The 26,566-nt window shown below is 43.0% G+C and overlaps 1 protein-coding gene across 1 annotated transcript in view; it reads left to right on the forward strand.

The window, feature by feature from the left end:
* Nucleotides 1–3,597: 3,597 nt before the first annotated feature.
* Nucleotides 3,598–26,566, forward strand: part of ephb3a (eph receptor B3a) — a 36,668-nt gene continuing 13,699 nt past the window's right edge. Inside the window, exons 1-11 of the mRNA XM_075483999.1 lie at nt 3,598–4,133; nt 10,705–10,769; nt 12,836–13,508; nt 15,553–15,708; nt 18,091–18,426; nt 19,151–19,275; nt 21,600–21,756; nt 21,951–22,059; nt 22,361–22,413; nt 25,233–25,355; nt 26,047–26,294. Of these exons, the coding sequence (XP_075340114.1) occupies nt 4,070–4,133; nt 10,705–10,769; nt 12,836–13,508; nt 15,553–15,708; nt 18,091–18,426; nt 19,151–19,275; nt 21,600–21,756; nt 21,951–22,059; nt 22,361–22,413; nt 25,233–25,355; nt 26,047–26,294 (2,109 nt within the window). The 5' untranslated portion in view covers nt 3,598–4,069. The remainder of the gene's footprint in view (nt 4,134–10,704; nt 10,770–12,835; nt 13,509–15,552; nt 15,709–18,090; nt 18,427–19,150; nt 19,276–21,599; nt 21,757–21,950; nt 22,060–22,360; nt 22,414–25,232; nt 25,356–26,046; nt 26,295–26,566) is intronic.

Below are 26,566 nucleotides of genomic sequence, written 5' to 3' on the forward strand. Positions count from 1 at the left end.
GTCACAGCAACAGAAGCCCTCACTATCCCAGTCTGGCCAGCAACTGTAAAGCTTGGGCTCTGACTGCCAGTTCATCATGTCTGGGCGGGTGCAAGGTTGCACTGAAACAACACCTGAATGTAATGCTCGGATTAACTTGGCAAGATTTTACGAGCCCTTTTTCTTTTGAGGTATATATTTTCAAATGGACTTGGCACACCAAGCAATCAGTCAAATGTGGGTTTGTTAAGCTTTTGCAATCGGAGAAAGGATCGTCTTAGCAATGATATTAGATTTTTGCCCATTAATAGTAAGTATTCCATGCATTGCATACTTTAAGATATCCAGGGAATTCAAGGGATGCTGCAAAGCTGAATTCAAAAGCAGATTTGTAAATGTCCAAAAACAGTTTTGTTCTCTGAGGAGCTTCTTAGAAAACACACACAAACAGGCAATCTGTAGTCCAAGGGGGATATCATAAAAGACAAATTAAAAAGAGCTCCACTGCAGCAGCAGCAGCAAAGTCCTCCACTCTCATGTATATTTCAGATCACCTGATCATGATGACTGTACTAGTGCAGGCAATCATGACACCATTTGTTTCCCCTTTTTTTTGTTTCAATTTGAATGTAACTGATTAAAAAGAGCTGTCCATCACCGGTCTCAGTAGCACAGGCGGACCCAAGCCTGGTGGGAACTGAACTGTAGTTAATTAGTACACAATGCCTGACAGACAAAGAAACTTTGGGAGGTGTAGGTGATGGGGGTAGATGCTTGGAAGTGGTGGGTGTTAGTGTTCGTGTGTGGGGGGTGGAAGGAGGGTCTTAAGTTTGTGGCACAGAGGCGAGACTGTGTGTGTGAGCTTGTGTGCTCCTGTGTGGGTATCAGCATAAAGAGAAGGGTGATGAAGCAGTGGGAGCAGAGGCTCACAGAGGGATGAATTAGCAGTGTGAACCTCGTCCCTGAGCTGGGAGCTACCACCAGCCAGCATACACACAGTCAAACACACACACTCGGCTGGAGCCCATCGGGGTACAAAAGACTGAGTGGGTTTGGTGAAAAAGGACCCAAAGGGAGAGACTGCGAGACAGAGACACCAAAAGGTCAAACTATGACAAGAACTAATGAGGGAAGGCAGTCTGTCAAGACACTATTTTGCTCTGAAGATATCACATTAATAAGTTGTAAACTGTATCTTCTTTCAAATCCCCCTGAGGAAAACAACTTTATGTTCCAGCACAGTCTCTGTAGGACCACAGAGAGCTAATTATATCTGTGCTACTCAGTGTAAAAGGTTTTTATTAGAAATTTTTCCAATCATCTGTTTTTGTTATATTTATTCTTGTTTATCTTATTAATATTCAATTATGTCCATAAGTGTGATTCATGCTGAGACAAAGTCAAATCTGTGTATTTGCTCTTGTTAAACCAGGTGTAGCTGAACTAAAATCACAGATGGTTATTATGCTGTATCAGCCTCAAATGCCACTCAATAAACTGCAGGAAGGGCTGTCTGTCCGTTGTTAACAAAGCTCATATTGACATTCTCCACCATTGCAACCACAGTCCATTTAACGTCACAATTGATCGGCACAGCGGCTGTGAGCAGAGCGTCCAGACTTCTGTTACCTGCTGGCAGCCTGAACAAACAGTGTAGGTTAGTGGCAGCTGCGGGTCTGCTGGTATATCAACCAGCTTCTGCCCCCTCCTACTACTCCTCTTCATCCCACCTCTTTTCATCCTGCACCCCTCAACACACACACACACACACACACACAATAGGCTGCAACAAGCTGTGAATAGTGAGGAGATTGTTAGACGGTTTGGGGTTCCTTCTTCAAAATTAAAGTTTAAAATGTTCTCTGGAAATGTTAGTTTAGCATAAATGAGAAAAAGTATAAATAAAGAAACAAATTGATAAGCAAATAAATAAATCTGCTACTGTACAAAAATCTTGAGCCACACATAACAAACAACTTAGCAGAGAACCAACTCTTAATAGCATCGAGGCATTTTGCAGCCTGTTGCATTTCATTTGTCCCATCTATATTAAAAAGAAAGAAAAAAAACCTACACACAGTTTGACAGACATAAATTAACAACTAGAGTAAAAAAAGGTGATTCCCAAAGAGCTCTTAGTTGAAAACTTGGCATATCTCAGCATGGTGTGCAGCCTAAAAAAATCTTAATAAAGTGGACAAAAGAGGAAACGTAAGGACTTAAAACAGCAGATGAACTGTATCTGAAAGCGATGTCCTGAAGAAAGAGGAAAAGATCCAGCAAAGACCTGACACAGGACCTGAAAGATGCATTTGGACCTTCAGTTGATCCATCTGTTTGTCGAACAGAACATAGTCACTTTGAATAATAGATATTGATTACAATAGAACAATAAATTAACTGTGAGACACTATTAATAACAACATGTACATAAATCATAGCCTGGCTATAGGACTATATTGCACTAAACAACACAAAAGAGTTACGTGATGTTACTTATAAGTTGAACAATAATGTCTTTACTTTTATGTCAAATTAATAACATTGATGCATTTTGTGATAGAATAAAGAACACATAGTGGAAGCTCAATGAAACACAAGTCAGAACACTTTTCATTACTGTGGAAGCAATGAAAATGTTTTTTCCCAGTCCAGCTAATATACCTGGAGTGTTTTCGACTCCCCTGAACTCATCTTGTCAGACAGTATTTTGGTATATCCTCTCAAGCATGCCATGTGTAAATGTTACACCTCCAACCCCATATCATCACACTTCCTCTTCTGTACTTTAATGTTAGAATCATACATGTACCATGGCAGTCTAGATCATGTGCATACCAAACATCAGGACCTCATCAAACTTGAAGAAATGTATCTTTATCAATCATGTTATCTATAGATAAATAGATAGATTAATTAAGTATTCAATTAAGTAATTAGAAATAACATTGCTCTCAATATCCACCAGGCTTTTTGCTTTTAGATTAAATGCAAGTACTGCACTAACAAACAATTTCGACAGCCACTATCGCTCTGATTATTGGCACAATGAGTGAAAATCCAGTCAGTATTCAAAGACAAAGTCTGGCATCTTAAAAGTGAAATCTAAAGAATTGAGGAGTGGCTCTAGACGTTTGCACAGTACTTTGTAATCTTGAGTTTGTCACTGTTACATCGCTCTGTAAAAACGTTCCTCCTTGAAAAGTCTAACAATTATTCTTAAAAAACTATTGTTTTCCACATGGCACAGATGCAGGTAGACACGATCAATGGATCCAAAAGTAAGAAAGGCAATGGGGCCCCAACATTCTGTTTACATTAGAAACAGTATGTTCTATAAAATATTTTTTTAAGCACTGTTTTTTTTCTTTTGTTAATAAAAGAGAACTCCCTACTTGTCAGCTAACAAATAAGGCAATCGACTAGAGGTGATACAATTTAGATTAATTAACATTTAAGTAATATTGCACAGGGCTGTCGGCTGCCCCAAAAACAGTCGTATATAAAGTAGAATTAATTAATGTGGAAATAGAAGAGTATGGATGTGCTATTACTTTGAAAATCTTGTCCGGAAGCTTGACGTTAATGACATTTGCCTTGACGCTGCTGTGCGCCCCCTGCCCCCTCTGTGTCTCTGTTGCCATTCCGACGCACATCTCTCACAGAGGAGCAACAGCTTCGCGGAGTTGGACAGATTGCTCCGCGGGGACAAGCGACCTCCTTCACGGGTTCCCATCCTCACATCGGGCAGAGCAGCGGCTCAGAGATGCGCCCCTGGACAGAAGCTCATTGTCTGTAAAGTCACACAAAGAGAATGAGACTGAGAAAGAGCGCAGTATAGCGCTCCTGTAGCAACGCGTTCACAACCGTGGAGGAATAAAGGGACCTGACTGAATGCACAACACACAAGCGCTCGCTTCCACACAGAGGATTTGGGCTGCACCGGGGCCACGAGAGCCCTCATCGCAATTGAAGACCATGAGAACTGGGACAGGAACAAAAAGCTCGTCTGCGGCGCTTTGGGTCTGAGTCTCCATCCATCCTCAGGGGCTCCAGTCTGCACACCTTTATTCATGCAAACGCCTGCTTTATGACAATGGATTACTTGCTGTGGGTGTGCAGCCTCGTTGTCCCCGTGGTCCTGGCTGTGGAAGGTAGGTCTTTTGATATTTTTCACGACTACTTTTGCCCCCTTCCCGCCCCCGACGGTGAACAATGGGCTCTTTGGATGTATTCTGATTTGACAAAAAAACAAACAAAAAAAAAACCCCACCAACAACAAAAACCGTGATACTGTCGCCAAGAAAGAAAAACAGCTCAGATAAATTCAGAGAAAAAAATACACAGAGGAGAGGAGCGGCTGTACAGTGTGGGGATCTGTTTCTCACAATTTAAATAATATTGGGCCATTCCATCCTGTGTTTAATTAACCGATCACTAATGTAGCTATGTTGCCTGCGCTGGAGAAATTTGATCTGATAAGCAAGACTTCATTCATGCTTGTCGTAATTCAAGCTGTAAACACAGGGCAGAACGTCCTGTTAAATAACACTGTGTTGAGTATCAGCCTCTCATCCACGTATCGGCAAACCCAGCTCGTTGTTTGTGCCCGTTCGTGTGTGCGTGCGTGTGTGTGATGACATCCTAGTGTTTCCAATGCGGCTGCAGGCAGGACTGCCCTGTTGCTATTGTCCTTGTTGTCACACCCAGGAGCCGCGTGAGGATGCCCACCTGCCCCACCTTATCGCCCCCCCCCCCCCCCCCCCATAGCACCGGGGGAGGTTCGAGTCACACCATGGAGCGAGAGGGCAGAGGGGCGTCCCTCCGCTGTCACCGCAGAACACAGACACACCGACTCCTCACATGATGCATGTCAGAGCTTTACTACGCGCTGCTCGCACCTCTCAGCGCTGTAGCCACCTAACAAATCTCGGCCTCTGACTCGCCACAGGGACACGCATGCGAAACGTATTAGATGACAAGTGTGTATTAAAGGTCAATGGCTTAACAAGTGTGTTGCGGCTCCCGCAGCCCTCTCCGTCAACAGGGGAGTGTTGCCCCCAGGGGGGAGGCCACCCTCGCCCGCCACCGCTGCTCCCTGCGCAGCGGCTCCTCTCTGAGCTGTATACCCGCCCTCCCCGCCCAATCTGCCTCTCCTGGACCGTGGCCAGCTTGATTCCCCATCAATTCTGGTGTCAGCAAGTAAATCAATGCAGCGGCAGCAGCACTCCAAGTCCCAGTGGGCTCTCACACTGAGATGATCAGCCCTGCTTCCCCAAACCTGAACCGTTACTCACAGCTCAGGGGTTAACTACCTAATGTTTGTCCTCTGGGGGTAAACACGAGGAGCAGGTCATCATGATGGGTTTGACTGAGGCTTTTTCTTCACCTTGTATTAGTTCAGCTGCATATTCTTGGTCACGCATGTGGCATTCCTTTATTTCAGAATGGTAAGAGTTTGTGTTTGTGACGCGAGCTGGGAAGCAACTTGAAGTGTTTGCCTGTTTACAAAAGCCACAGCGGTGTCTTATCTGCCGTTTGCAGTAAAGCAAACCGCGGCCGCTGTGACATCTTTACGTTCTAATTCTCTCATTTACAGTCAGCGTTTACTGTCCTCTTATTTTCAGGCTAATAAACTAGATGGATGGGTAGTCAGTAAGCATTTTATAGAGCAATCTACGGGATATGCGTGCATTTTGCCGGGGGGGGGGGGATGCTTTACTGTGCATCCTAATATCAAGAAGAATCATTATTTGTTATCTTCTAAAAGTAGATGCAAGCAGCCCCGAAGAGAAGACTAAATTAGGTCAGCTCGACTTGTTCAGGAAAGCTGCTCATCAAGCGTCAAACTGAGCAGTTCTCACCGGAGAGACGCGCATTCCAACACAGCCGTATACCACCAACCAGCCCCGGGCTTTTTAAAAGTATTATTACTGTTAGTGTTGTTGTTTCATTTGGAGACACATTTTTGATCATCCTGCCATACTATCGATTGTAGTATTTGGTCGTTAATATTTCATGTGTTTGCTCGTTGGCACCGCGCGTCAGTGTGGTTACAAGAGGAGGCCTCCCCTTTCATGATGCACCCTGCCTCACAAAGTGAATAAAACATCAGCGTGTTGTGAGCTTCCCACAAGGACACACTGAGAATACAGAGTTGTGTGGCATTTTGGCTCCAGCAGGCGAGCCAAAAAAAAAAGCTGAAGGAAAAAAAACATTAAATGCCACGGGTGGTGATGCTCTAAAGTTCCCTCTGCAGCATTGTTTTCTTACCCCAGGGGCAGAATGACTCCACCGCTGATGTAGTTTTTATGAGAGAAAAACAGTGAGGGAGGCTCTCTGGATTGGAGTTGCAGCAACTCTGAGATCTCAGAGGTATTGTAAATTTAAGGGGAAGGGGGGAGAACTGTGGAACAAATGTGATCTTTTTCAACCTTAACCGGTCTGTGGGAGTTAGTGAGTAGCACACTTTGGAGGGGGGTTGCAGGCAAACTAAAACCTTTTTATTCATGCTGCAGTTGGAGATTTTAATAGCAACACGCGAGGATTTGCAGCGCTGTCCTCTCCTCTGTTGGCTAAGATGCTTTTGCTGCTTCAATGATTTCACCAGACAAGTTCTACTCAAACGGGTTTCGGTATCTCGATTCAGCAGGGGTGCAGCCCCTGCTTACACGGGGTCTTGAGCCCAGCTGCTACAGAAACAGGACGGTCGGTCTCCTGGACGTGCATGTGCAATGTGAAATGAAGCCTAAAGAAGCAGCGGCTCAGACCTTTGGTTAAGCCGAGGGTGAGTGATTCTGTCTCTGCTGCCTCCGGGAACCTGGAGACAGGGGATGGCACTCTCTGGGGACATGTGGGGTGCGCGGCTGTGGCTCAGCAGCGCGCAGGCCACGGATGTTCACTGAGCTGTGCGCCGCCGAGGGGGCCGAGTGTGGCCAAGCTAAGACAACAGCCGCTGATTTCACTGATTAGTTCCTCCTCCCTGGCTCAAGTCGTGCTAATCAGTAAAACAATCTTGTTCACAAGCGCGTATTTTGGATCTACAAGTGAGGTTATTAGCTGCCGTCGCTCATTATGCACACAAGCATGGTAGAATGTGAAAGCTTTTAAAATGAGCAACAGGGGTCCATGTAAATGTACATTTGCTTTGTGCATTTATATGACTTTGTAATCCTAATGCTGGGGACGTGGGATTTCCATTGTCAACTGTAAGGGAGGCAGACATTTGTTCACCTCTATTTTCATTTTGTGCTCATAGATCAGAAAGCAGACCTATCTGTCTGCTTTCTACCTCTTAAAATATTCTTATTTGTAAACAGGAAAAATTCTGCCAGTTTAAAGCACATGCAGAACATATGACTTGTATAACTCTGCATTGATTACAGATGGAATCACTGCAAGGTTATTAATTAATGAATGCATGATAATTCATCATTTAACAGTGGTTAATTCACACTTATGTCCCACATTCAAATGTACAACACCACGTTTGCTGCAGGCTTTTCAGAGCCTTTGTTTTCAATAGAATATGAAGCAAATATCTACATGTTGCTGCATGGCCCACTGATTGTTCATGGTAACTCATGCGTCACAAATTAGTAACTAATCACATAAATGACTTGATTGGAATTCATGATACATAAAGCATTGACTTGTGAGTTTTATCACCTTCTCCAGTGTTTCTTGTCTTATGCTAAACTGTGCTGTACTGAATCTTTATAGAATCATTTTTGTCTCACCTTTTTACCAAAGCTGATGCTAGTCTGATAAAGCAGCTTGATATTTTTAAGGTGGACAAATTGTCACCCATTTTCATACTTATTATTGCTATTAGAGGAAGTATCCAATCTTTTCTGAAAGCTCAGCAGGATCAGTAGCCGATCATCCACAGAACTGCTTTACAATATTTTGTTTGTGTTACCTTATGGCTCTTATATTATCACAAGGGGTTACTTCTGTGATGTAACTGTATTGTTATGTTTACGTGCACAACACAAGAACCAGCCATTACAGAAAACTTGTTAACATCACTAGTCATTGCCCATGTAAACAGTGTTTCTCAATGTAAGCCTTGAAAAAAAATAAAGAAATCACAGAGGAATGGGCCGACAGAGAAGCTCAGGGTTCGCTGGTTTTTTGAGCTGATATGCAACATGATTTTGTGCCAACTATCAACTACAGACTGGCTGTTCTATCTTTTTTAGAAACTGCCAAAGAAAAAGATGCAACAATTTATTAAAATGTGCAAACAGAAACACAGTACACGAGGTAAAAACCTAGTCTTCAGGAATAGTTCTCCAGGCTTCTTGAAGGACATTCCAAAGCTCTTCTTTGGATGTCGGCTGCCTTTTGTTCCGTTCTCTGTCAAGATGATCCCACATCCATCCATCCATCCATCCATCCATCCATCCATCCATCCATCATCTTCCGCTTCTCTGGGGATCGGGTCGCGGGGGCAGCAGCTTAAGCAGAGAAACCCAGATGTCCCTGTCCCCGGCCACAGTGATCCCACACTGCTTCAATAATGTTGAGGATCTAGGCTCTGGAGAGGATTCATCACTCTGTAAGACCTGTTGCTACTGATTTTCAGTATCATTTGGCATACCTCAGCCTTTTCTCCCTTCCATGAAGACCATTTCTGATGAGGCTTGGGCCAACAGTAGATGGAACAACTGAAGGTCCAGATGCATCTCTCAGGTCCTGTGTCCGGACTTTGCTGGATTTCTTTCCTATTTCTTAAGGACATCACTTTCAGATACTGAACATTATGAGTCTTGCGTCAGGCTGCTCCCGTCTGAGGATACAACTGAGAACTGATTCTATGCTTAGTCTTTGCTTACACTGGTTCATCACTTGCGTTAAGTCCTTTTTTTTATGCTTAAACGATTCACAGGTTAAGTGCCTTAACAGACTAAATAAACACATTCCTTTGAAAACAGTCAGGTACAAGAACTGAACTGGAAATGAGTGAAAAAGCAGCCAATGTCCAAAGAAAAATTTCAAAGACTTTCAGTCTAGAGAACTATTGCTCAAGCCCCCTGAAAAGTTTACAAGAAAGTCTTGCTGATTGGAAACAGGGTTTAAGAAATTATGGGCGATATTGTAGACACCAAGAACTACTTGACCAACACAGAAGCATATTTACTTTATTTATTCCTTCTCTTTTTCCATGGTGCACTTACACACACGACACAAAAGTTAACCAGTCCAGTAGTCTAGTAATATATATCCTGATGAATGTAGTGATCTCTGTCCATCGACTCCCATCCCTATTAAATGAAGAAAATCATCTAGGCTTCCCTAATGAACACAGTGCACACACTGTTAGCGCTGCTACAATCTGTAGTCCAGCTGTTAAAGAATGATGAACAATCTATTAACTCAGTCAAACATCTCCCATTACTGAAACACAAAAGCAAGAACTCTCAGTACTGTAACCACAGTCTTCAGTGTGCCACGAGAACAAAGCCAAACACAGAGCACCACTGTTGTTCTACACAGGACCCGCTATTTGTTTTGGCCTCTCACACCCTCCTTCTGCACTGTTATCAACAACTTGTGAGCAAATGGTGCACAGCAGGCGTCATGTCACTGTGTCTCCATGAAGAAAGTGGAATTGTTTTGGCGATTATGTGCAAACAACAACAGAACAATGGGAGCCAGCACGGCTACAGCTCTAATCTGAGAACCTGGAGAGGGGTTCATTCCCCTGAGGTGTGATGAACTCGCTGGACCACCATCCAGGTGACACCTGATTGACAACCTGACAACAGTAGTCACTGATCCTGTTGGTAATTCTGTGCCCCTCCTCTGACTGTCCACCCAGCTCGAGACTCCTCGCAAAGTCGTAAACTGCCTGGACAAGAAAACATCTGTTAACTGAGACCTGACAGATCTAATCTGAGAAACAGCATTTTTCTTTCTTTTTTTCACCTTCCCACCCTCCATCTCCCCTCATAGGTTAAATTAAAGTTCCATGTGCTTATGCGACCGCTCTCTAAAGGCGTCTTGCAGGATGCTGTTAAAATTGGCTTTGGTCTTAGACATTATAAATGCATATTAAATAGTCTCTGTACTTTTCCACTATGCACACGATATATGACCTTAAATGATCTAAGCATAGTGAGACAAAACAATTAGCCGGGGAAAGCAGGTGCAAGATTCACACACACACATTGTTTGGCTTATCCAGAGAACATGACGAAGCATGTTGAACCTACTCATGTCCAATCATACTCGTTAGAGTCAAGTCCAACCTATGTGAAATAACGAGTCACATAAATACAAAATGTACCCGGAAATCGGGGCTCGGTCTAACAGATTTCCTGCGAGAGGTCTATCGGTCCGTGTCCAGCGATGATATACTTCACGTGTGACCACCAATAAATACTTCATTTAACTTGAGATTCCTCCGGCTTGTTCTTGAGCTTCCAATGAAAGAATTGAGCTAACAATGCTTTGTTCTTAGTTCCACAAATGAATATTGAAAGGAGTACATTTTATGAGTATCAAACACACGCACAAAGCCTTAATTAGGCATCACAGATATGCAATGATTGTCAGCGCTTTCGAAAACTGAGTGCATGTGGGTGGAGGTTATGAAACGGAGGGAGAATACCTGCCTCCCGTCGAGAACAGGGAGCTTGAGTGTGGTCCTTAATGATCTGTAACAGTCTTACCATTTAACACCACTTTATCTAACTTCCTCCTCCTCTCAATTTGCAGAAACCCTCATGGACAGTCGGTGGGCTACCACAGAGCTGGCATGGACCACATTTCCAGAAAGTGGGGTGAGTTATTTATTTTTATTTTTTTCCTCCAGCAGCATTTGTTCCATTTGCTTGTTAACAGAGCCCAATCTGCCTTGAACAGCACACCTGCTGTTTTATATCTTTGTTTTCGCAGTGAATGTTTGCTTTTCAGGGTACAATGCAGTAGAAGAGCACGGTGTGACATTGTGTAGACCACTTATAAACCTTGAAGATGCACATAGAATCTTTCCACAATGCAGTTTAAACAAAAAAAAAAAAACAGAGAAAATCCCCACAACATGTAAGGACTATAAGACAGGCTGTACTGTGCACACCCCCCCCCCCAAAAAAAAAAGAGAGAGGCTAGTAACTGAAAGAATGTGTCTGTGTCTTTTATGGTATGGGCCCATGAGCGCATTACTGGCAAAAATTAAGGTTTTGAGTTGATACCCCCTGTAGGAATTGTGAGAAAATAAAACAACATGAATTTGACCTCAGGGCTAACAGCCTGACAGACCTCCCCCACACTCGGCCAGTGTAATTTGTCTTCGCTACGTGAGCGCAAAGCCAGTCAATGGAAATGGTGGGTTGCCATGGAAACGATCTCCGGCAGCTCCCTCTTTTCCCGGCTCTGAATGTCCTGGCATCCATGAAGTCATATGTCACGACAGGCGAGCAGCCCCTCTCCTCATGCCTGACAAGCCCATACGTTCGAGGGGGGGGGCGGCAATTATCATATTTGTCAGGTAGTGCATCAACGTGTTGCCGGTGATTTACGGCGTCTAATGCTGACTCCTGGGCTCATCGTTTGGGGATAAATTGCCCAAGAGCGGAGAGACGTGAGATGAGTTATGCATTATTTTCCTCCAGTTGAAATAATCAATTGTGGGGACAGTCATTTGTTATGGAAACTAAGCATTCAGTCCAACTGGGAATTAGGGGGAAAAAAATAAAAAAAAGATTGACTTCTCACAAGGTTATTTCCTAATGGACCAATGCATCCATTTATCAAAGCTTCTAATGTTAGTTACCATTTACAAACAGCACTGTTAACTACATATAAAGCTGTGTATGCTTCTCTCTCTTTTTTTTTTTATAAATGAACCCACACAGTCAGAAGTCATTTCTATTTCATCATGTTAGTCCTTAAATCACTACCTCCAGAGTTGCCTTTAGAAGCCTTCAGTCTGGCAGGTTTATGAACCAATATATGTACATATCTGCACTCTTGCTTAATGTGTAGGCTTGGAGAAAAATAAATAAATATATGTATATATATATATATATATATCAATCTCTCTCTCTCTCTCTGTCTTTCTATATCTCGATATATAGATACATACAGTCTGCATAACCTGAAGGACTCAGACGTGCTGCCATAGTCCAATCACACTGACAACGCTGCATTTAGATAGCTATGAATTATAGATATATTGGGAATGTTTCCATTTAAAAAGAACAGTTCGTTTCAGAGACCAAATCTCCTCTTGAGGCTGTTTCAATTGCTCTGCAACAGATGTAGATGTGATTGCCGCTTCCTAAAGGCAGGCATGTCTGCAGTTTGCGTTCCAGCTACTGAGAGTAGACTTTGATAAAGCTCCATAACCGACATATTCCACATGATCACGGCTGAAAAATTTCCCTCCCCTACATTTTTTTGCAGACTTCCAGCAGGCGGTTTGCATCACAACTAGTCAAACAGTGACAATGCGTGAAATGTGTTTTAATGGGAAAATGTTATCTATTAATAGTCCATAATGATTGGAATTTTCTGAATGATTCATGCAATTAGAAGCATTTTAGCTACAAATTATTCCTCACAGGCCACATGTACACAACACGCTGTGGGAATGTGTGTCAGTGTGCATGTGTTGTATTTTGTAATCTGTTCATAGCAGGGGCCTCTGCACCGTTTTGAACATCTCCCATGCTTGAACTGTTTGCATTTGGAAGCATTGGTTATTATTGACAACGCGTGAGACATTAGCTCACTTAAATCGCAAATTTATTCTACTCCTGTCTACGTTGTCCTCGTTTGTCATCCTTAATGCTCACAGTCATTCTGTTTACAAACCTCTTCCTGTTTGTTCCTGTTGTTTCCACAGTGGGAGGAGGTTAGTGGCTACGACGACTCCATGAGCCCAATCAGAACCTACCAGGTGTGTAATGTCCGACAGCCCAACCAGAACAACTGGCTGAGGACAGACTTTATTCCCCGCAGGGGTGTGTTGCGTGTCTACGTGGAGCTCAAATTTTCTGTGCGCGACTGTGCAAGCATCCCCAACATCCCTGGCTCCTGCAAAGAGACCTTTAACCTGTTTTACTATGAGTCGGAGGGCGACACAGCTACGGACAACAGCCCTCTGTGGAGGGAGAACCCTTACGTGAAGGTGGATACTATTGCTCCGGATGAGAGTTTCTCCCTGCTGGAGGCGGGCAGGATCAACACCAAAATGCGCAGCTTTGGCCCCCTCTCCAAGGCAGGCTTCTACCTGGCCTTCCAGGACCTGGGAGCCTGCATGTCTCTCATCTCAGTCAGGGTCTTCTTCAAGAAGTGCTCCACCACCATTGCCAATTTTGCCGTCTTCCCTGAGACCGCTACTGGGGCAGAAGCCACTTCCTTGGTGATCGCGCCAGGAGCCTGTGTGACCAATGCTATGGAGGTGTCCGTCCCTCTGAAGCTCTACTGCAATGGGGACGGCGAGTGGATGGTTCCCGTGGGCTCCTGCACCTGTGTCGCTGGCTTTGAACCCTCTGCAGACAGCACGCAATGCCAGGGTATGTGTATTTAACAGATGTTTGGACTTTTATTTAACCAAAGCTCCTTTATATGCTCAGTGCAAGTCACCTCAGCCTGTGCCCTCTTCTCTGCATTTATTGTGTGGCTCCTGAAAGAAGGGTGAAGGAGGGTGGAGGAGAGGATGAATTAATGAGGTGTTGCAGAGAGGAGCCGCATACAAATATTGTGCACGCAAGGCAAGGAGGGAGAGGAAGATAGAGGGAAGGTGCAAAACAGAGAGCCAATAGGTTTGCACGAGGAAAATGCAGATAATAAAATGGAAAGATGAAGCCCAGAGATGAGAGATATTAACAGACAAAGAGAGATAGTGCGAGTTAGATGGTGTAAATTGGCAAAGCGCAGACGGAAACAGCTGCTAAAAGGGAGGCGAATGAAAATGGAAGGAGGCTGCGGGAAGTCAAAGACAGACAAGCGAAGCCTTCTCTCACCTGGGCATGAGAAATAGTGTTGAACATCCGCTAGAGAGCTCATTCGTTGCCATTTGGCTGCTCAAGGTTAAAAGCTTGCCGCCAAAGCCTGATAAAAAGCTCTCCAGGGCCTCAGCCAGCGCTTGTGATGAGGAAGTGTAATTTCCTCCACGGCCTCCTGTTAGTTAATCTACAGGCGGCCACACTCATTAACACCATTCAGACCAACGTGAGCCAACACTGCCACACTAACATTAATCACTCAGACATTTCATTTCTTACCTCAGTCTGGCCGCTCGCTCGCAGCCAAACGCTGCATGATGACGGAGAGAGGGCGAGGAAGAGGAGGAGAGGAGAAACAATGGAGAGAGAAATATAGGATTAAAATCAGGAGAATCATTGTGCCCTCCAAAAAGGTTAATGGATTAAAACAAGACAGTGGGGTGATTCAGCAGCCTCTCGAAAAGAAGTGAGGATAACAAACAAAGGAAAGTAATGATGCACTTTGTTCCAGAGGAGAAAAATACTCAGATCAAAAGGTGTCGAGCCCAACGGTGATGTGAGAGTTATGATTGCAAGAAAAAGGGGTGTATTTTCGACGCATCTTCTCCGTTTTTTTATGTAACAATGCTTCTCCTGCAGCATTAGCTGTGCTGATTTTCCTAAATATGCCATTGTTTGGAATTTGGGTGGAGCTGGAGTTCAAACTGAAAGACCACTTAGCCTAACTACTTAATCACACTCTCACCTCTCTCCCAGGCTGCATTTTATGAGCCATCATGCAGACAGGACAGATGTTTGCCAGAGACTCCACTTTTACACCACCAGTTAGGAATGTGGCAAACAGTAAAACATGGGGCTCTGGAGGCAGATATATCCAGACCTTTTGCTGCTAATCCCCTTTATCTGTATCCTTCTTTAGTCGGGGCTTATGTTGGTTTATCCTTAAGACTCGATATCAGCCAACCTTCAGCCTGGCACTGAGGAATTCAAATAAATCGCTTGGACACATTGCCTAAGAATACTGTACTTTGTATACTCTTCTTATAATTCTTCTCAGCTAATTTACGCCTACTCTGATGTCCCTTCATTTGGGTTGATTTATTGGCTTATAATAGAGCTATTCTGCATGTATGTGGAGGCCTTGTTTGTATTCAGCATGGTTAGGAGAACTGAGGACTGAACAGACACTGATTGATGGGTTTGGGGTGTATCCCTTTACTCAGAAGCATTCTCTATCCTTGTTTGTGTGACAACAGCAATCTCCCGTCAGCAGTCGGTCTTCGTCTTTATCCTCCTTCTCCTCCTTTTTAACATGAAACTTTGCTGTCATCACAACTCCCTGTTTAGAGAGATTAATGTCAGTTAGTGGAGAGGCTGAAATTGAAAGAGCTGATGCAAATGTATAGATAAGCCCTTATGTTTAAGTGTTCACCATTTCGCTTGCACATATCAACATTTCCCCATAAATATTGAGCTTTGCAGGTTCAGTTTTCGCTCAGTGACAGATGTGACAGCTGCTGGTTTCTTAGATAAGTTACAGCACATCGTTTTTGTCTTTCCTTCCTTTTTTTCCTCTTATTTTCCTTTTTGCTTTTTTCTCCAACACATCCAGCTTGCATCCCTGGGACCTTCAAATCCAAATTCGGAGAAGGATCATGTGCTCCCTGTCCACCAAACAGTCGCACTAGTGCACGAGGAGCTAATATTTGTCCCTGCCAGAATGGTTTCTACCGTGCTGACAGTGACCCTCCTGAGTCCTCCTGCACCAGTAAGTCATCCTCTACAGCACATAAAAAAATTAATGTCCTACTTCTCAGGCTGAGTTGGCTTTGAAATGTTACAACGAGGTTCGGTAACACTGTAACTCGTGAGAGCACTGTTACCCCTAAAACTTAACCAAGGAAAGAAAAAGCTTTACTTCCTGTTGTGTTTGTACCCAGTACAAGTATTTCACAGGTGGTGCAGATTTGGGCTTTTTAATGACAATATTGTAATTTGGAACAAGGCAGTAAAAATAATTTGTAATATCATCCTCAAGTTAGCCAACTGGGGGTAGAGTGCTGCATGACTCTGCATTCTATGTTGTCGTTAATGTAATTGAGTAACACATTCAGTGCTGTGGTTATGGGCTGGTTGTTTGCATTCACCACAGCTGGACCCATGAAAGAGAGGCTGCTAATGCTAGCTTGCCTCACTCGATGCAGCTGCTGGAAATGACTCAGCAGGTGTGGAACATAGAAGTACTGAGTACAATGCAAATCCTCAGTGTAATTTTTTTTTTTTATGTCTACTGTAATATGTTTACATGCTTTAATGTTACAAAGATTCATCATTTTTACTTGTACTGTAAATTGTTGCATATCATGCCAAGATTTTGTCTAAAATGCCCCATTCTTGCACATGTCTCCCTTAGAGTTTCCTCCAGCAAAGCTCCAATTGGTCAGCTGATCAGTCAAGTAGAAAGTGGGCAAAGCAGTTGCCCATTGATTGTTTGATGCAAACGTCTCACTTGGACTTAAGTTGTTTAAAACAAACTACTTGAACTAATCAATACTAAAAATAAGTAACGAATTAGATAAGTCAGTTGTCACAGTCAGTTGTTACCAACAGCACTGTTGGTTTTAATATACATCTTCATACACATTTTCACACACACAGCCCTCCCCATACTAGTAACTGAACACATGGCCACAATATGGCTGTTGAGGGGCCTTCTCAACCAGTTTAAGTCAAAAATGAAAAAAGCCAATGTCCCATTTGGAAGTATTTTGCTTATCAGGTAAATGACCAAGGAAAGGCTATGGATGCCAATAAACTTACTTTTTGTCATTTTCCTATTGTGATAACAAAAATGTTAATGATTTTTTTATGAGTGTTGGAATTTCAATGTTGCACCAATACTGCAGATCGTAGGAAGATCCTTATTGTGCTATTAAGAATGAAGAATCTTAATTCTTAAGCACAGTTATTTTGACTAATAACTGTGCTTGTAAATATATTGAATGGAAATTATGTGTTTGGTGGTAACTAGCATGCTGTGGTGCTGGCCACAGTGCCTTTGCTTGTTCTACACAGACAGGCTTCTGAGAGAAGTCCCTTTGGTGTTGCTGATTTAGAGCGACATGTGATGCTTTGACCGTGTAAAGTCAAGCCCCAGGGGCCTTTCTCCATGTTAAATGACACACGGCCCGCCACTGTCTTCCCCAGATCATTGTCACAGGGACACTGTGGACTCTGAAGACAAGCGGTCAGGGACACAAGCACCACCTTCAACTAAACACACAAACACATAGGCCTGACAGATCTGTCTCTGCGGTCTGTCAGAGCTTGTTCCAGGCAGCCTGTGCTTTGTGTTTGAGACTGCATGTTGCACATGAGAGGCTAAGCCAGTCAATGGGCGGCAGCTTGGACTCAGCATGTGCTTTAGATGGGTGTCCAATTAGAGGAGGCTCCACTCTGAATTCCGTCTGCCTAATTAGAAAAGACCGGCTGACTCAAAACCAGCTCAGGGCTCAGGAGCTGAACTTCGCGGACAGGCAGTTTTGGTCATCAAGAGATGATAGCCCCCCCCCATCTCGCTGCTGTGAGACAGGTTAGATTCTCTGCTGCTGGACGCTTAGAGTCAGAGCTCTTTAATTAGATGAGCAGCACCTTTGCTGAACTAGTCTTTGTTGCTTACCTCTGCAGTTGCCACACTTTATCCTGATTTTGATTGCTCCGCTGAAAATACAGCACTGTTTACTGAAACATGGTGGCCTTGAGATGGACTGAGTCTTAAACTTATTTCATGAATAGATTTGCTAGCTTTAAATATTGAGAGTGCGGATAGCTTTCTTCTGCTTGTGCGTGTCAAATTGTGTACATTGCATGAGTCAGGCTTTGTTTCGAATGTTTCTTTGTTTTCATGCTCTTTTCTCAGTCCTTCGAGCTTGTTTAAGACATGTTAAGCAATTTTGCATGTCATTTATGCTCAATTATTTGATTTAAATTAAAGGATTATAAGCCACTCATTTCTGAGCATTAAATACTACCTATTGTTGCCTCCTTTGTAAGGACTGCATAGGGAGCATGACTAAAGACTCACTTGTGTGTTTTCACACTGCCTGCCCACTTTCTTTGAACACCTACGTGCATGTCTGTGTTTGTACAGCTATCCCCTCAGCACCTCGAAACGTTATATCTAGTGTGAACGAGACCTCGCTGTCCTTGGAGTGGGAGGAACCCGAGGACACGGGTGGGCGGAGCGACCTCGTCTATAACGTGGTGTGTAAGAAGTGCCTGCGTGACCGCAGCCCGTGCACGCGCTGCGATGACAACGTGGACATCGCTCCACGCAGGCTGGGGCTGAGGCAGCGGAAGGTGGTGGTGAGGAACCTGCAGGCTCACACTCGCTACAGCTTTGAGGTGCAGGCTGTCAACGGGGTCTCTGGGAAAAACCCCACTTCACCCAGCTACTCCACAGTCAACATCACCACCAACCAGGCCGGTTAGTAAAAGATCTGTCAATGACATTGGACGTGTCCACAAGTTAATTCATAGAGTAGCTTGAATCAATACCACTTAACATCACGATTGGACTCGTTGGTTAGTGGATCCTACTTCCAGTCAATGTCGATGAGTGCCTTAATGAGTTTTTAGTATCCACAGAGGTTCTAACTCGAAGAGTAAACACTGTTGGAAAAGCGAGAGCGACAGATGGACAAATGCTCAGCTGGAGCTATGTTTTTTAAGAGAGAAATCAGGAAAGGCAGATAAATTCTGCCTTATATCTCCACTGTCAGCAGACTAAGCAGGCTTCTTATCATACATCAATGTCAATGTCACTTTTTCGGCATCGCTGCTAATATATTCAATGTCATCATCAACCAAACTGCTCAGCAGCTTTTACAGACTGCAATTACTCTTCCAGTTACCCTGCACTTTATCCACCTTACTGCAGTTTATGAACCCAGCACAGTGACTATCAACTGAGTCACTTTCAGGTTTCACAAATCAATAAACTGCACAATAGTGAAGGTCAATCATCTACTGCTTCTCTTAAACTGTTCAGGCTGGAGAATTTAAAATAATACATTTCTCACAGAGACAGCTTATGATTTCAAAAGTGAGAATTTAAGCCGCTTAGGAGTCAGGATCCCCCAACTTGCAAATACAGTAACTTTACAGTATCAGTAGAACAATAAATTGTCCTCTCTGATGTCCACATGCAGCGCCCTCAGCTGTGCCCACTGTCCATCTGATGCGCTCCACTGCGGACACTCTCAGCCTGTCATGGCTGCCGCCTGAGAAACCCAACGGGGTTATTCTCGACTATGAGATAAAATACCAAGAGAGGGTAAGCTCTGACTTTCTTATGTATTTCACAGTGCATGCCTTATTGACTCTGAAGATGTTCTTTCCCAGCCCCACAAAGAATTGCATGATGAAGACTGATTTCCTCTTTATTGAAATTTAAAATGTGATGTGTGGGGATTTTAATTGTTGCTCAGACTCAGCAAATGGTCATTTGTGTACACTGTGTCATTAGTATTGAACAGTTCCCTAGTCATTTTGTAACTTTTTATCATCGTAACTTTAAAACAAGACAAAAAAGAATTCCTAACCCATTTACAGTGTATTTCATTTTGACATCATCTCTCCGTTATCTAAATCTCCATCTAAGCAGGTGTAATGCAAATAGTAGAATTACTCCAGTCGTGTGAAAATTGCAAATTGCATGTGTTTGGATAGCTATGATGGAGGAGTTCACATGTAATTGTGGGAGAAATCAAGTTAGGTTTAATGTTTTGCTTAATTATCCATATATATAAATGAATTAGGTTTCACTGTTCTTAAGAATAAATGGACAGATTTCTAATATAAAATGCCACGTATATGTCGCTTGTTTGTTTAGACACCATGTTGTATTATTGCTAGCTCTGTCGCTTTTGTGTGTATGGACTCTAAATAAATGTGGGGATAATGTTTCAAGACTCAAACTGTAGGACTGACCTCTAAAATCATATCTCAGTCCATTTCATAACCAAATGCTGAACACGTCTGTTCACAGCAAAACAAACAAACCAAATTATGACTAATGAGTTTCAAAATTAAAACACTTCTCTATTGTCAATAGAATGACTTAAAAAAAAACACAGCATATGGCTATGATGCAAACACACTGCTGAACATATTTGGAAGTATTATAATTTGTTTACTTTAATAAATTGGCACAAAAAAGTGTCCGATTTTGCGGGGGATCAGATTTTGGCCACAACACTGCCTTATCAATTAGCAGATCTTGCAATGAGTGACTCGATTTAATTACTTGCGGTAAGTTCTACCTTATCTCTCCTTTCTTTTTTCCCATGTCTTTCCTTCTTCATAAGATTAGCTTGCTTTTAGCCAAACAAAAGAAAAATTAACAAGGCAACAGTAGCAGTAGGCAGAGGTAAAGGGAAAGCATTCCTTACACTATAGCACTCCTGTAACAGCATGCAACACAGCGTGCTGCTCTTTCACATTCTCTTTACAATACTTCCAAGTTGACCAAACAATAGAGTTTTGCTCCAGCAGCTGGTTAAATATAGAACTGTAAACATTTCTACTGGACAGGGATTTGCTTTGCATGTTAACATCCTCAAAGATGTCGTCAAATCTGAAGAGGGGGTTGTATTTGATCATTACCATGAAGTGTTAATGTTAGTATGACTTCTGCCTTTATTTCACAAGGGACTATTTTTACATTAACATTTGAACATGTATTGTAATGAGCCCTTGATGACAAGAATCATTAGCTTGTCAGTTACCAATTTTCATTTAGTTAATGGCACCAACATTAATTCAATTCAATTGAGTTTATTTACATAGCGCCAAATCACAAGTGTCATCTCAAGGCACTTCAATAATATAGTCCAATTCAAGCCAATTAGAGTCCAATCCATTGTAATCATAATCCAATCAAATCCAATTAATTTATTTCAGAATTATTCCAATTCATATATATAGAGCCAATTCAAACACAATTTCCTAGCTAAGGAAACCAACAGATTTCACAGAAACTTCTCATTGGTCCAATCTCCCGTCCTGATTATGCACGAGGCGACTGTGGAGAGAAACGACTCCCTTTTTCGTGAATTTGTGGGACAGCCCAATAATCAAGAATAATAGTAGTCCAATCTTTACGTAACAAATGGAAATGTATGCCTAATAATATTACTTAGTAACTCACTGGTGTGTGAGTAAAATTATCCATGAGCTGCTGTTTGTATACGTGGAGATAAGGTGAAGCTTTAAAACCTTCATGCAAATTAATGAGCAAAGATAGATTTTATTCCTCCTGAATGAAACTTCAAGTTGCATGAGGATGATGATTTATGTGTATTTTTAAGACTTACCTATTGGCTAAGTTTAATAGTAGACAATAAAATGAAGTACAACAACAGAGCTAGATATAAAGAGGTGCAAAGTGATTCTGTTGAAATGGGCAGGTAAATGTTATCCACGAATCATGAACACAGTATTTGATTTTTAAGAGGATGGCTGTTATTTCCTCTTTTTATTGCTCAGTAACGCTAACCGAGAACCAGAAGAGGAATTTCTCCAATCTAAAATTCATGATGACACAAACACCCAGCTGCTTTATTGTTATTTAATTGTTTATGTGTTTATTTATGTCAGGACCAGGGGATGTCTCACACTGTAACATCTCAGCACAGCTCTGCTAAGGTGGAGGGGCTGAGGGCAGCCACGCCCTACGTAGTGCAGGTCAGAGCTCGCACTGTTGCTGGATATGGACGCTACAGCAACCCCATGGACTTCAGCACCAGCCTACACAGTATGGACAAATTCCCTCCTGCGTTGCAGTCTATTCTTGATGATCTGCTGCCATAGTTTTTTTTAATGATGGTTCAGGCTTAATAGTTTTTATGACCACCTTAATTGGTGGCCATTACACATGCAGCACAAGCCGCCCTTTAATCTCGCTGCCATTATTTTTATTAATTTGCGTCTGTATGTCATGTGGCCCAGGTGACCCTCAGAAGTCTGTGCAGGACCAGCTGCCTCTTATCATCGGCTCGGCGTCCGCAGGTCTGGTGGTCATTGTTGCCTTGGTGGTTATCGCTGTTGTCTGCCTTAAGTAAGTGTTTGATTTCCATCACTGACAGCCTGAACTACATGTTTCACTTTGTTAATTAGACTGAACACAGAGGCTCATTAAATTTTAAGATGATTTGAAAGGGTGTGTACTTTGAGACCGCTCTAGCCACTTAAGCTGTAAAGAGAAGCTTTGCAGGAGAAAAAAAACAACAGATCTGCTCCTCCTTGGCCTGCGTTTATATCTGATACTGGAGTTAGTTATTAGTTTGATTTGCTGTACCAGGGAAGGGCCAAGATTGATTATGTGAATGTGACTTTGTTCATGTGCTGCTTGTTTACAGGAAGCAGCGCAGCGGGTCAGAGCTGGAGTACACAGAGAAACTGCAGCAGTACAGTGAGTTTATGTGTTCAGTCTGAAAACTGTCTTCTCTGTGCTCTTATAGTCATGCCAGTACAGTTAACCAACTGATTTGGTCAATTATCCAATCACCTGTTTGAGTGAAGAAAGCATTTCCCTCTTGGCTTGGAGGACCACACAGATCAGCTGAGTTAAAGATATATAAAGTAGATGCATGTGCAGGAGAGAAATAATGCATTACTTAGTAAGGAGAAGCTATCCACACAGGGAATCTCAAATTTTTTACCCACAAGGTCTTTGCCCAAGGAAATTTCAGCACGCACACAGCAGCTACATTTCTAATATTTCATTTTTATTATTTTTTTTAACAGTTCTAGTAGCCTACCAAAATAGTATTGCATGCACAAATCATCCACATATTTTACTATTGATAATTGAATATTATCATATAATATCCCAAGTTCTGTTGTATGAATCAGAATAAGCATACAAAAGTATGATATTGTATTTTTTTTATTCTGCTCTTTACTGAATGACTGCAAGCAAATTGTGATATCAGAATACTAATATCTGTGAATTAGCCTGAGGGCAACACGCATCACATGAGCTGTAGTTAGTCCATTGTGAACTGACTCGCCCCATATTTCCTGCCTGGCTCTCGATGTGCTCTGTCAGTTACAGGTCTAATGCCTGTATTAATAAATAAAGCATAACTGATTATTAATGATTAATCCTTTTTGCTTTTTATGTGGAGGTATCGCTGTTGAACAAGAGTCTACAGCTGTGCTGTGACATTGTCATGATTTGCAGTTCAGATTTGAACTGAACACCACGTAAGCCTGTGGACATGCTCACAGTGACTGTTGATGTTCTGAAGTTTTGCAGATAGTGTTTACCATAGTCATTATTTTTATAGTGACTATGGTGAGTAAATGCTAAGAAGCATAAATCTATCCAGCTGGATTTATTTTTTGCAAGTATTTAGACAGAAAGTTGGTATTGGTTTTTATGATGACACTCGATGAAAAGAAGAATGATCACCAAAGTCTTTATCACCAAATTTATCCATTTGAGCTATAAATAGTACAGGCAAAGCGATCTCGACTCGCGAGCAACATACTGAATGCTCCAATCCAGACAATGGGCCTCATGCAAGAACATTTTCGCTCTTAACTTCAGAAAAAGTGTAAATGATGAATGCCACCCGTGCGTATTTAAGTGCACAACGATAGTAAATTTGCATACTCCACGCCCAAAGTAATACCATATAAGGCTACGCTTCCTCTTTCCTGTGCCAGGAAGTGTTTTGTTGAGTCATGAAAATGGCATCGAGGCGCAAAAAGAACAACTTTACGGGCTCTGAGATTGAAGTTCTGCTTTCAGAGATCAGAAAAGGAAAATCTTGTTTTTAGCAGTGTCAGCAGTGGATTTACGAGACCTGCTAAAACAAAAAAATGGGAAGCAATTACGAGTGCTGTTAATTCCGTGTCACCTGGAGTTCAACAAAAACGTCTCGCCATGGGCAGGCGATCGATGACTGCAACTAAAGCCGTGCAATCAGTTCATCATGATGGTACTTTGATGGGGTGGTCCATGAGGGGGGTCTTTTGGCACCACACCTTCTGGTCTGCCTAGGCTGGTTCAGGTGGAGACCCTCGTTCATGGCAATATTGTGCATGGCATGTATGGTATGCCTGGCATGCCTTCTCTGGGCTATAGAGCAGTTTGCCCCCCGCTGTATCGAGACACACCCACCTGGCCTTCAGCTCAGTGCACTCCACGACAGCACGGGTGCTTTGATGCGTATATGTGTGCAGTCTATTGCTCCGATTATGTTTGGCAGTCCAGCCATGGCATGAAAGTCCCTCTTAATTTGTACTTGTTCGACAGCGGTGTATGGGAATTTGATGTACCATGGACGATATACTGATTAGAGTTTTGATGACCAAGGGGAGCGCACGACTCACAGAGGACTGGGACACCCCCGATCTGTCTCCAAACTCCCTCTGAAAGGTTTCCGTGGCCAAAAATCCAAGGGTGTTGAGGACCTGTGGTGTGGAATTGGGTTTGATCGGCGTGTTTCTCTCTGGAGTTGTGGCACTAGCAAGCCGCATATATGCAGCAGCACAGTCCTTGGCAATCTAAATCGCGATGTCACCGCAAGGATATGTACACGGTCTGAGCCTGACGCGCTAAGGCATCCAAAAGTAGCAAGTCAGCCGCTGGTTACATTTCCCATTGACCTTGTAGAGTCAAATTAACCTTCAATTAGTGCATCATTTAAGTCAAACAGAATAATGTCAGCATAATTATGGGGTATAATGTATATATGTATTTATGATTGCTTCAAAGTAATTAAATATCAAATCCATTAGTCAAGCAAACTTGATTCAAATAACAGTGAACTATTTTACGAAACTCCTACGACAGGTCTGGATCATTCGTAAATTCTGATCATACCTGAAAGAAAACTCAAAATATGAAAAAAATTGGTGAATGCGCAAATTCTCTTAAATCACTCATACCACAACTTAAGAACAAATCTGTTCGTACGAACGGTTGTTGCATGAGCCCCAATGTCTTTCAGTCTTGCATATTTCAGCAAGACAATTCTAAACCTCAGACTCCATCTATAGCAGCATGGCTTAGTAGAAGAGGAGTCCAGGTCCAGGTCCTTCCCCGTTGTTCAGAACTTACATCAACTGAAACCATTTGGAGCATCATGAAAGGCACAATACACCAAAGAAGATGACTGAATATCGATCTCAATCATGATTCTCTAATACTGACACACTCCTTCCTTTTGATAGATCCATTCGCACATCACACATTTCTCTTTGTATTTCTTCTCTCAGTTTCTCCAGGGGTCAAAGTCTACATCGACCCCTTTACCTACGAGGACCCTAACGATGCCATTCATGAGTTTGCCAAAGAGATAGACATCTCCTGTGTGAAAATAGAAGAAGTCATCGGTGCAGGTAAACAGCGCCACTATTTTTGTGTGGGATGACAGAATCATTTAGGATTATTAATCATTTATTTGAACTGGAGTGTGCTCTGATAGAGTCCTCTCCAGGAGAAAAGGGTTAGCATTTAGAGAGTGCATGAAAGCCGAAGGTAGAAAGTGCTGAAGTGACTGTTGCTCTTTGCCCTCCAGACTGTTTTTCTTTTCTTTTTTCTTTTTGTGCACTCCTGCAGCATGTTCTGTCCTGAGTTTACCTCAAATGACAGTCTGCTCCCGCTCGAACAGTTTTCCTCCCTCCTTATCTTCTCTTTCTCTCTCTTTCTTTCCCTTGTAAACATACTCGTACTCAGGCACCAAATGCAGAACCCCAAAGTACCTGTCCCGTCCTCTGTCCCCCTGCACCACTCCCAGGTTTCACACTCGATCGATACCGGTCACCCCCTCTCTCCCCAACATCTTTGACCCTTGACCTCCTATCATTTCCTCTTATCTTTTCTAAAAGTGTCCCACAGTTGAAGCCGACCCTCAACTCTTTCAAATTAGCTCCTCCACTCCTGAATCCGACCAGTAACGCTCCCTCTCCCTGCACTCCCCCAAACACCATCTTTCCCTCCACCCCTGCTCTTTTTTCCTCTGCTCACTGAACCCTCCCACATCACCCACCCCTCCTCCCCCCTTCCTGCCATTTTGTTCTCTCACTCCAGGTGAATTTGGAGAGGTGTGCCGCGGCCGTCTCAAGCAGCCCGGCCGCAGGGAGATGGTGGTGGCGATCAAGACACTGAAGGCGGGCTACACTGAGCGCCAGAGGCGGGACTTCTTGGCAGAGGCCTCCATCATGGGTCAGTTTGACCACCCCAATGTCATCCGGCTGGAGGGTGTCCTGACACGAAGCTGCCCCGTCCTCATCATCACAGAATTCATGGAGAATGGAGCACTGGACTCCTTCCTCAGGGTAACTATGGCATTAGAAGCAAGTCTCAGCATCTGCTTTCTGTTTCTATCAGAGCTGAGAGGAACACATACACACACACAGAGAGTCATCCATGATACCTTTGGGTTATCTGAATTTTTTACTCTCTCTAAAACACCCCGAGGCACTCACTTGCTGAGTGATAGAGATTAAATGTGCAATATAACGCCTGGAGACAAGCGTGATGTCTTTGTTTGACTTGGCTGACTGATGCTGACTGTCTTTCCTAACCGCAAATTCTACGTGAAAAACTG

The sequence above is a fragment of the Odontesthes bonariensis genome, chromosome 14 (genome assembly GCF_027942865.1).
Source record: "Odontesthes bonariensis isolate fOdoBon6 chromosome 14, fOdoBon6.hap1, whole genome shotgun sequence".
NCBI lineage: Eukaryota > Metazoa > Chordata > Actinopteri > Atheriniformes > Atherinopsidae > Odontesthes > Odontesthes bonariensis.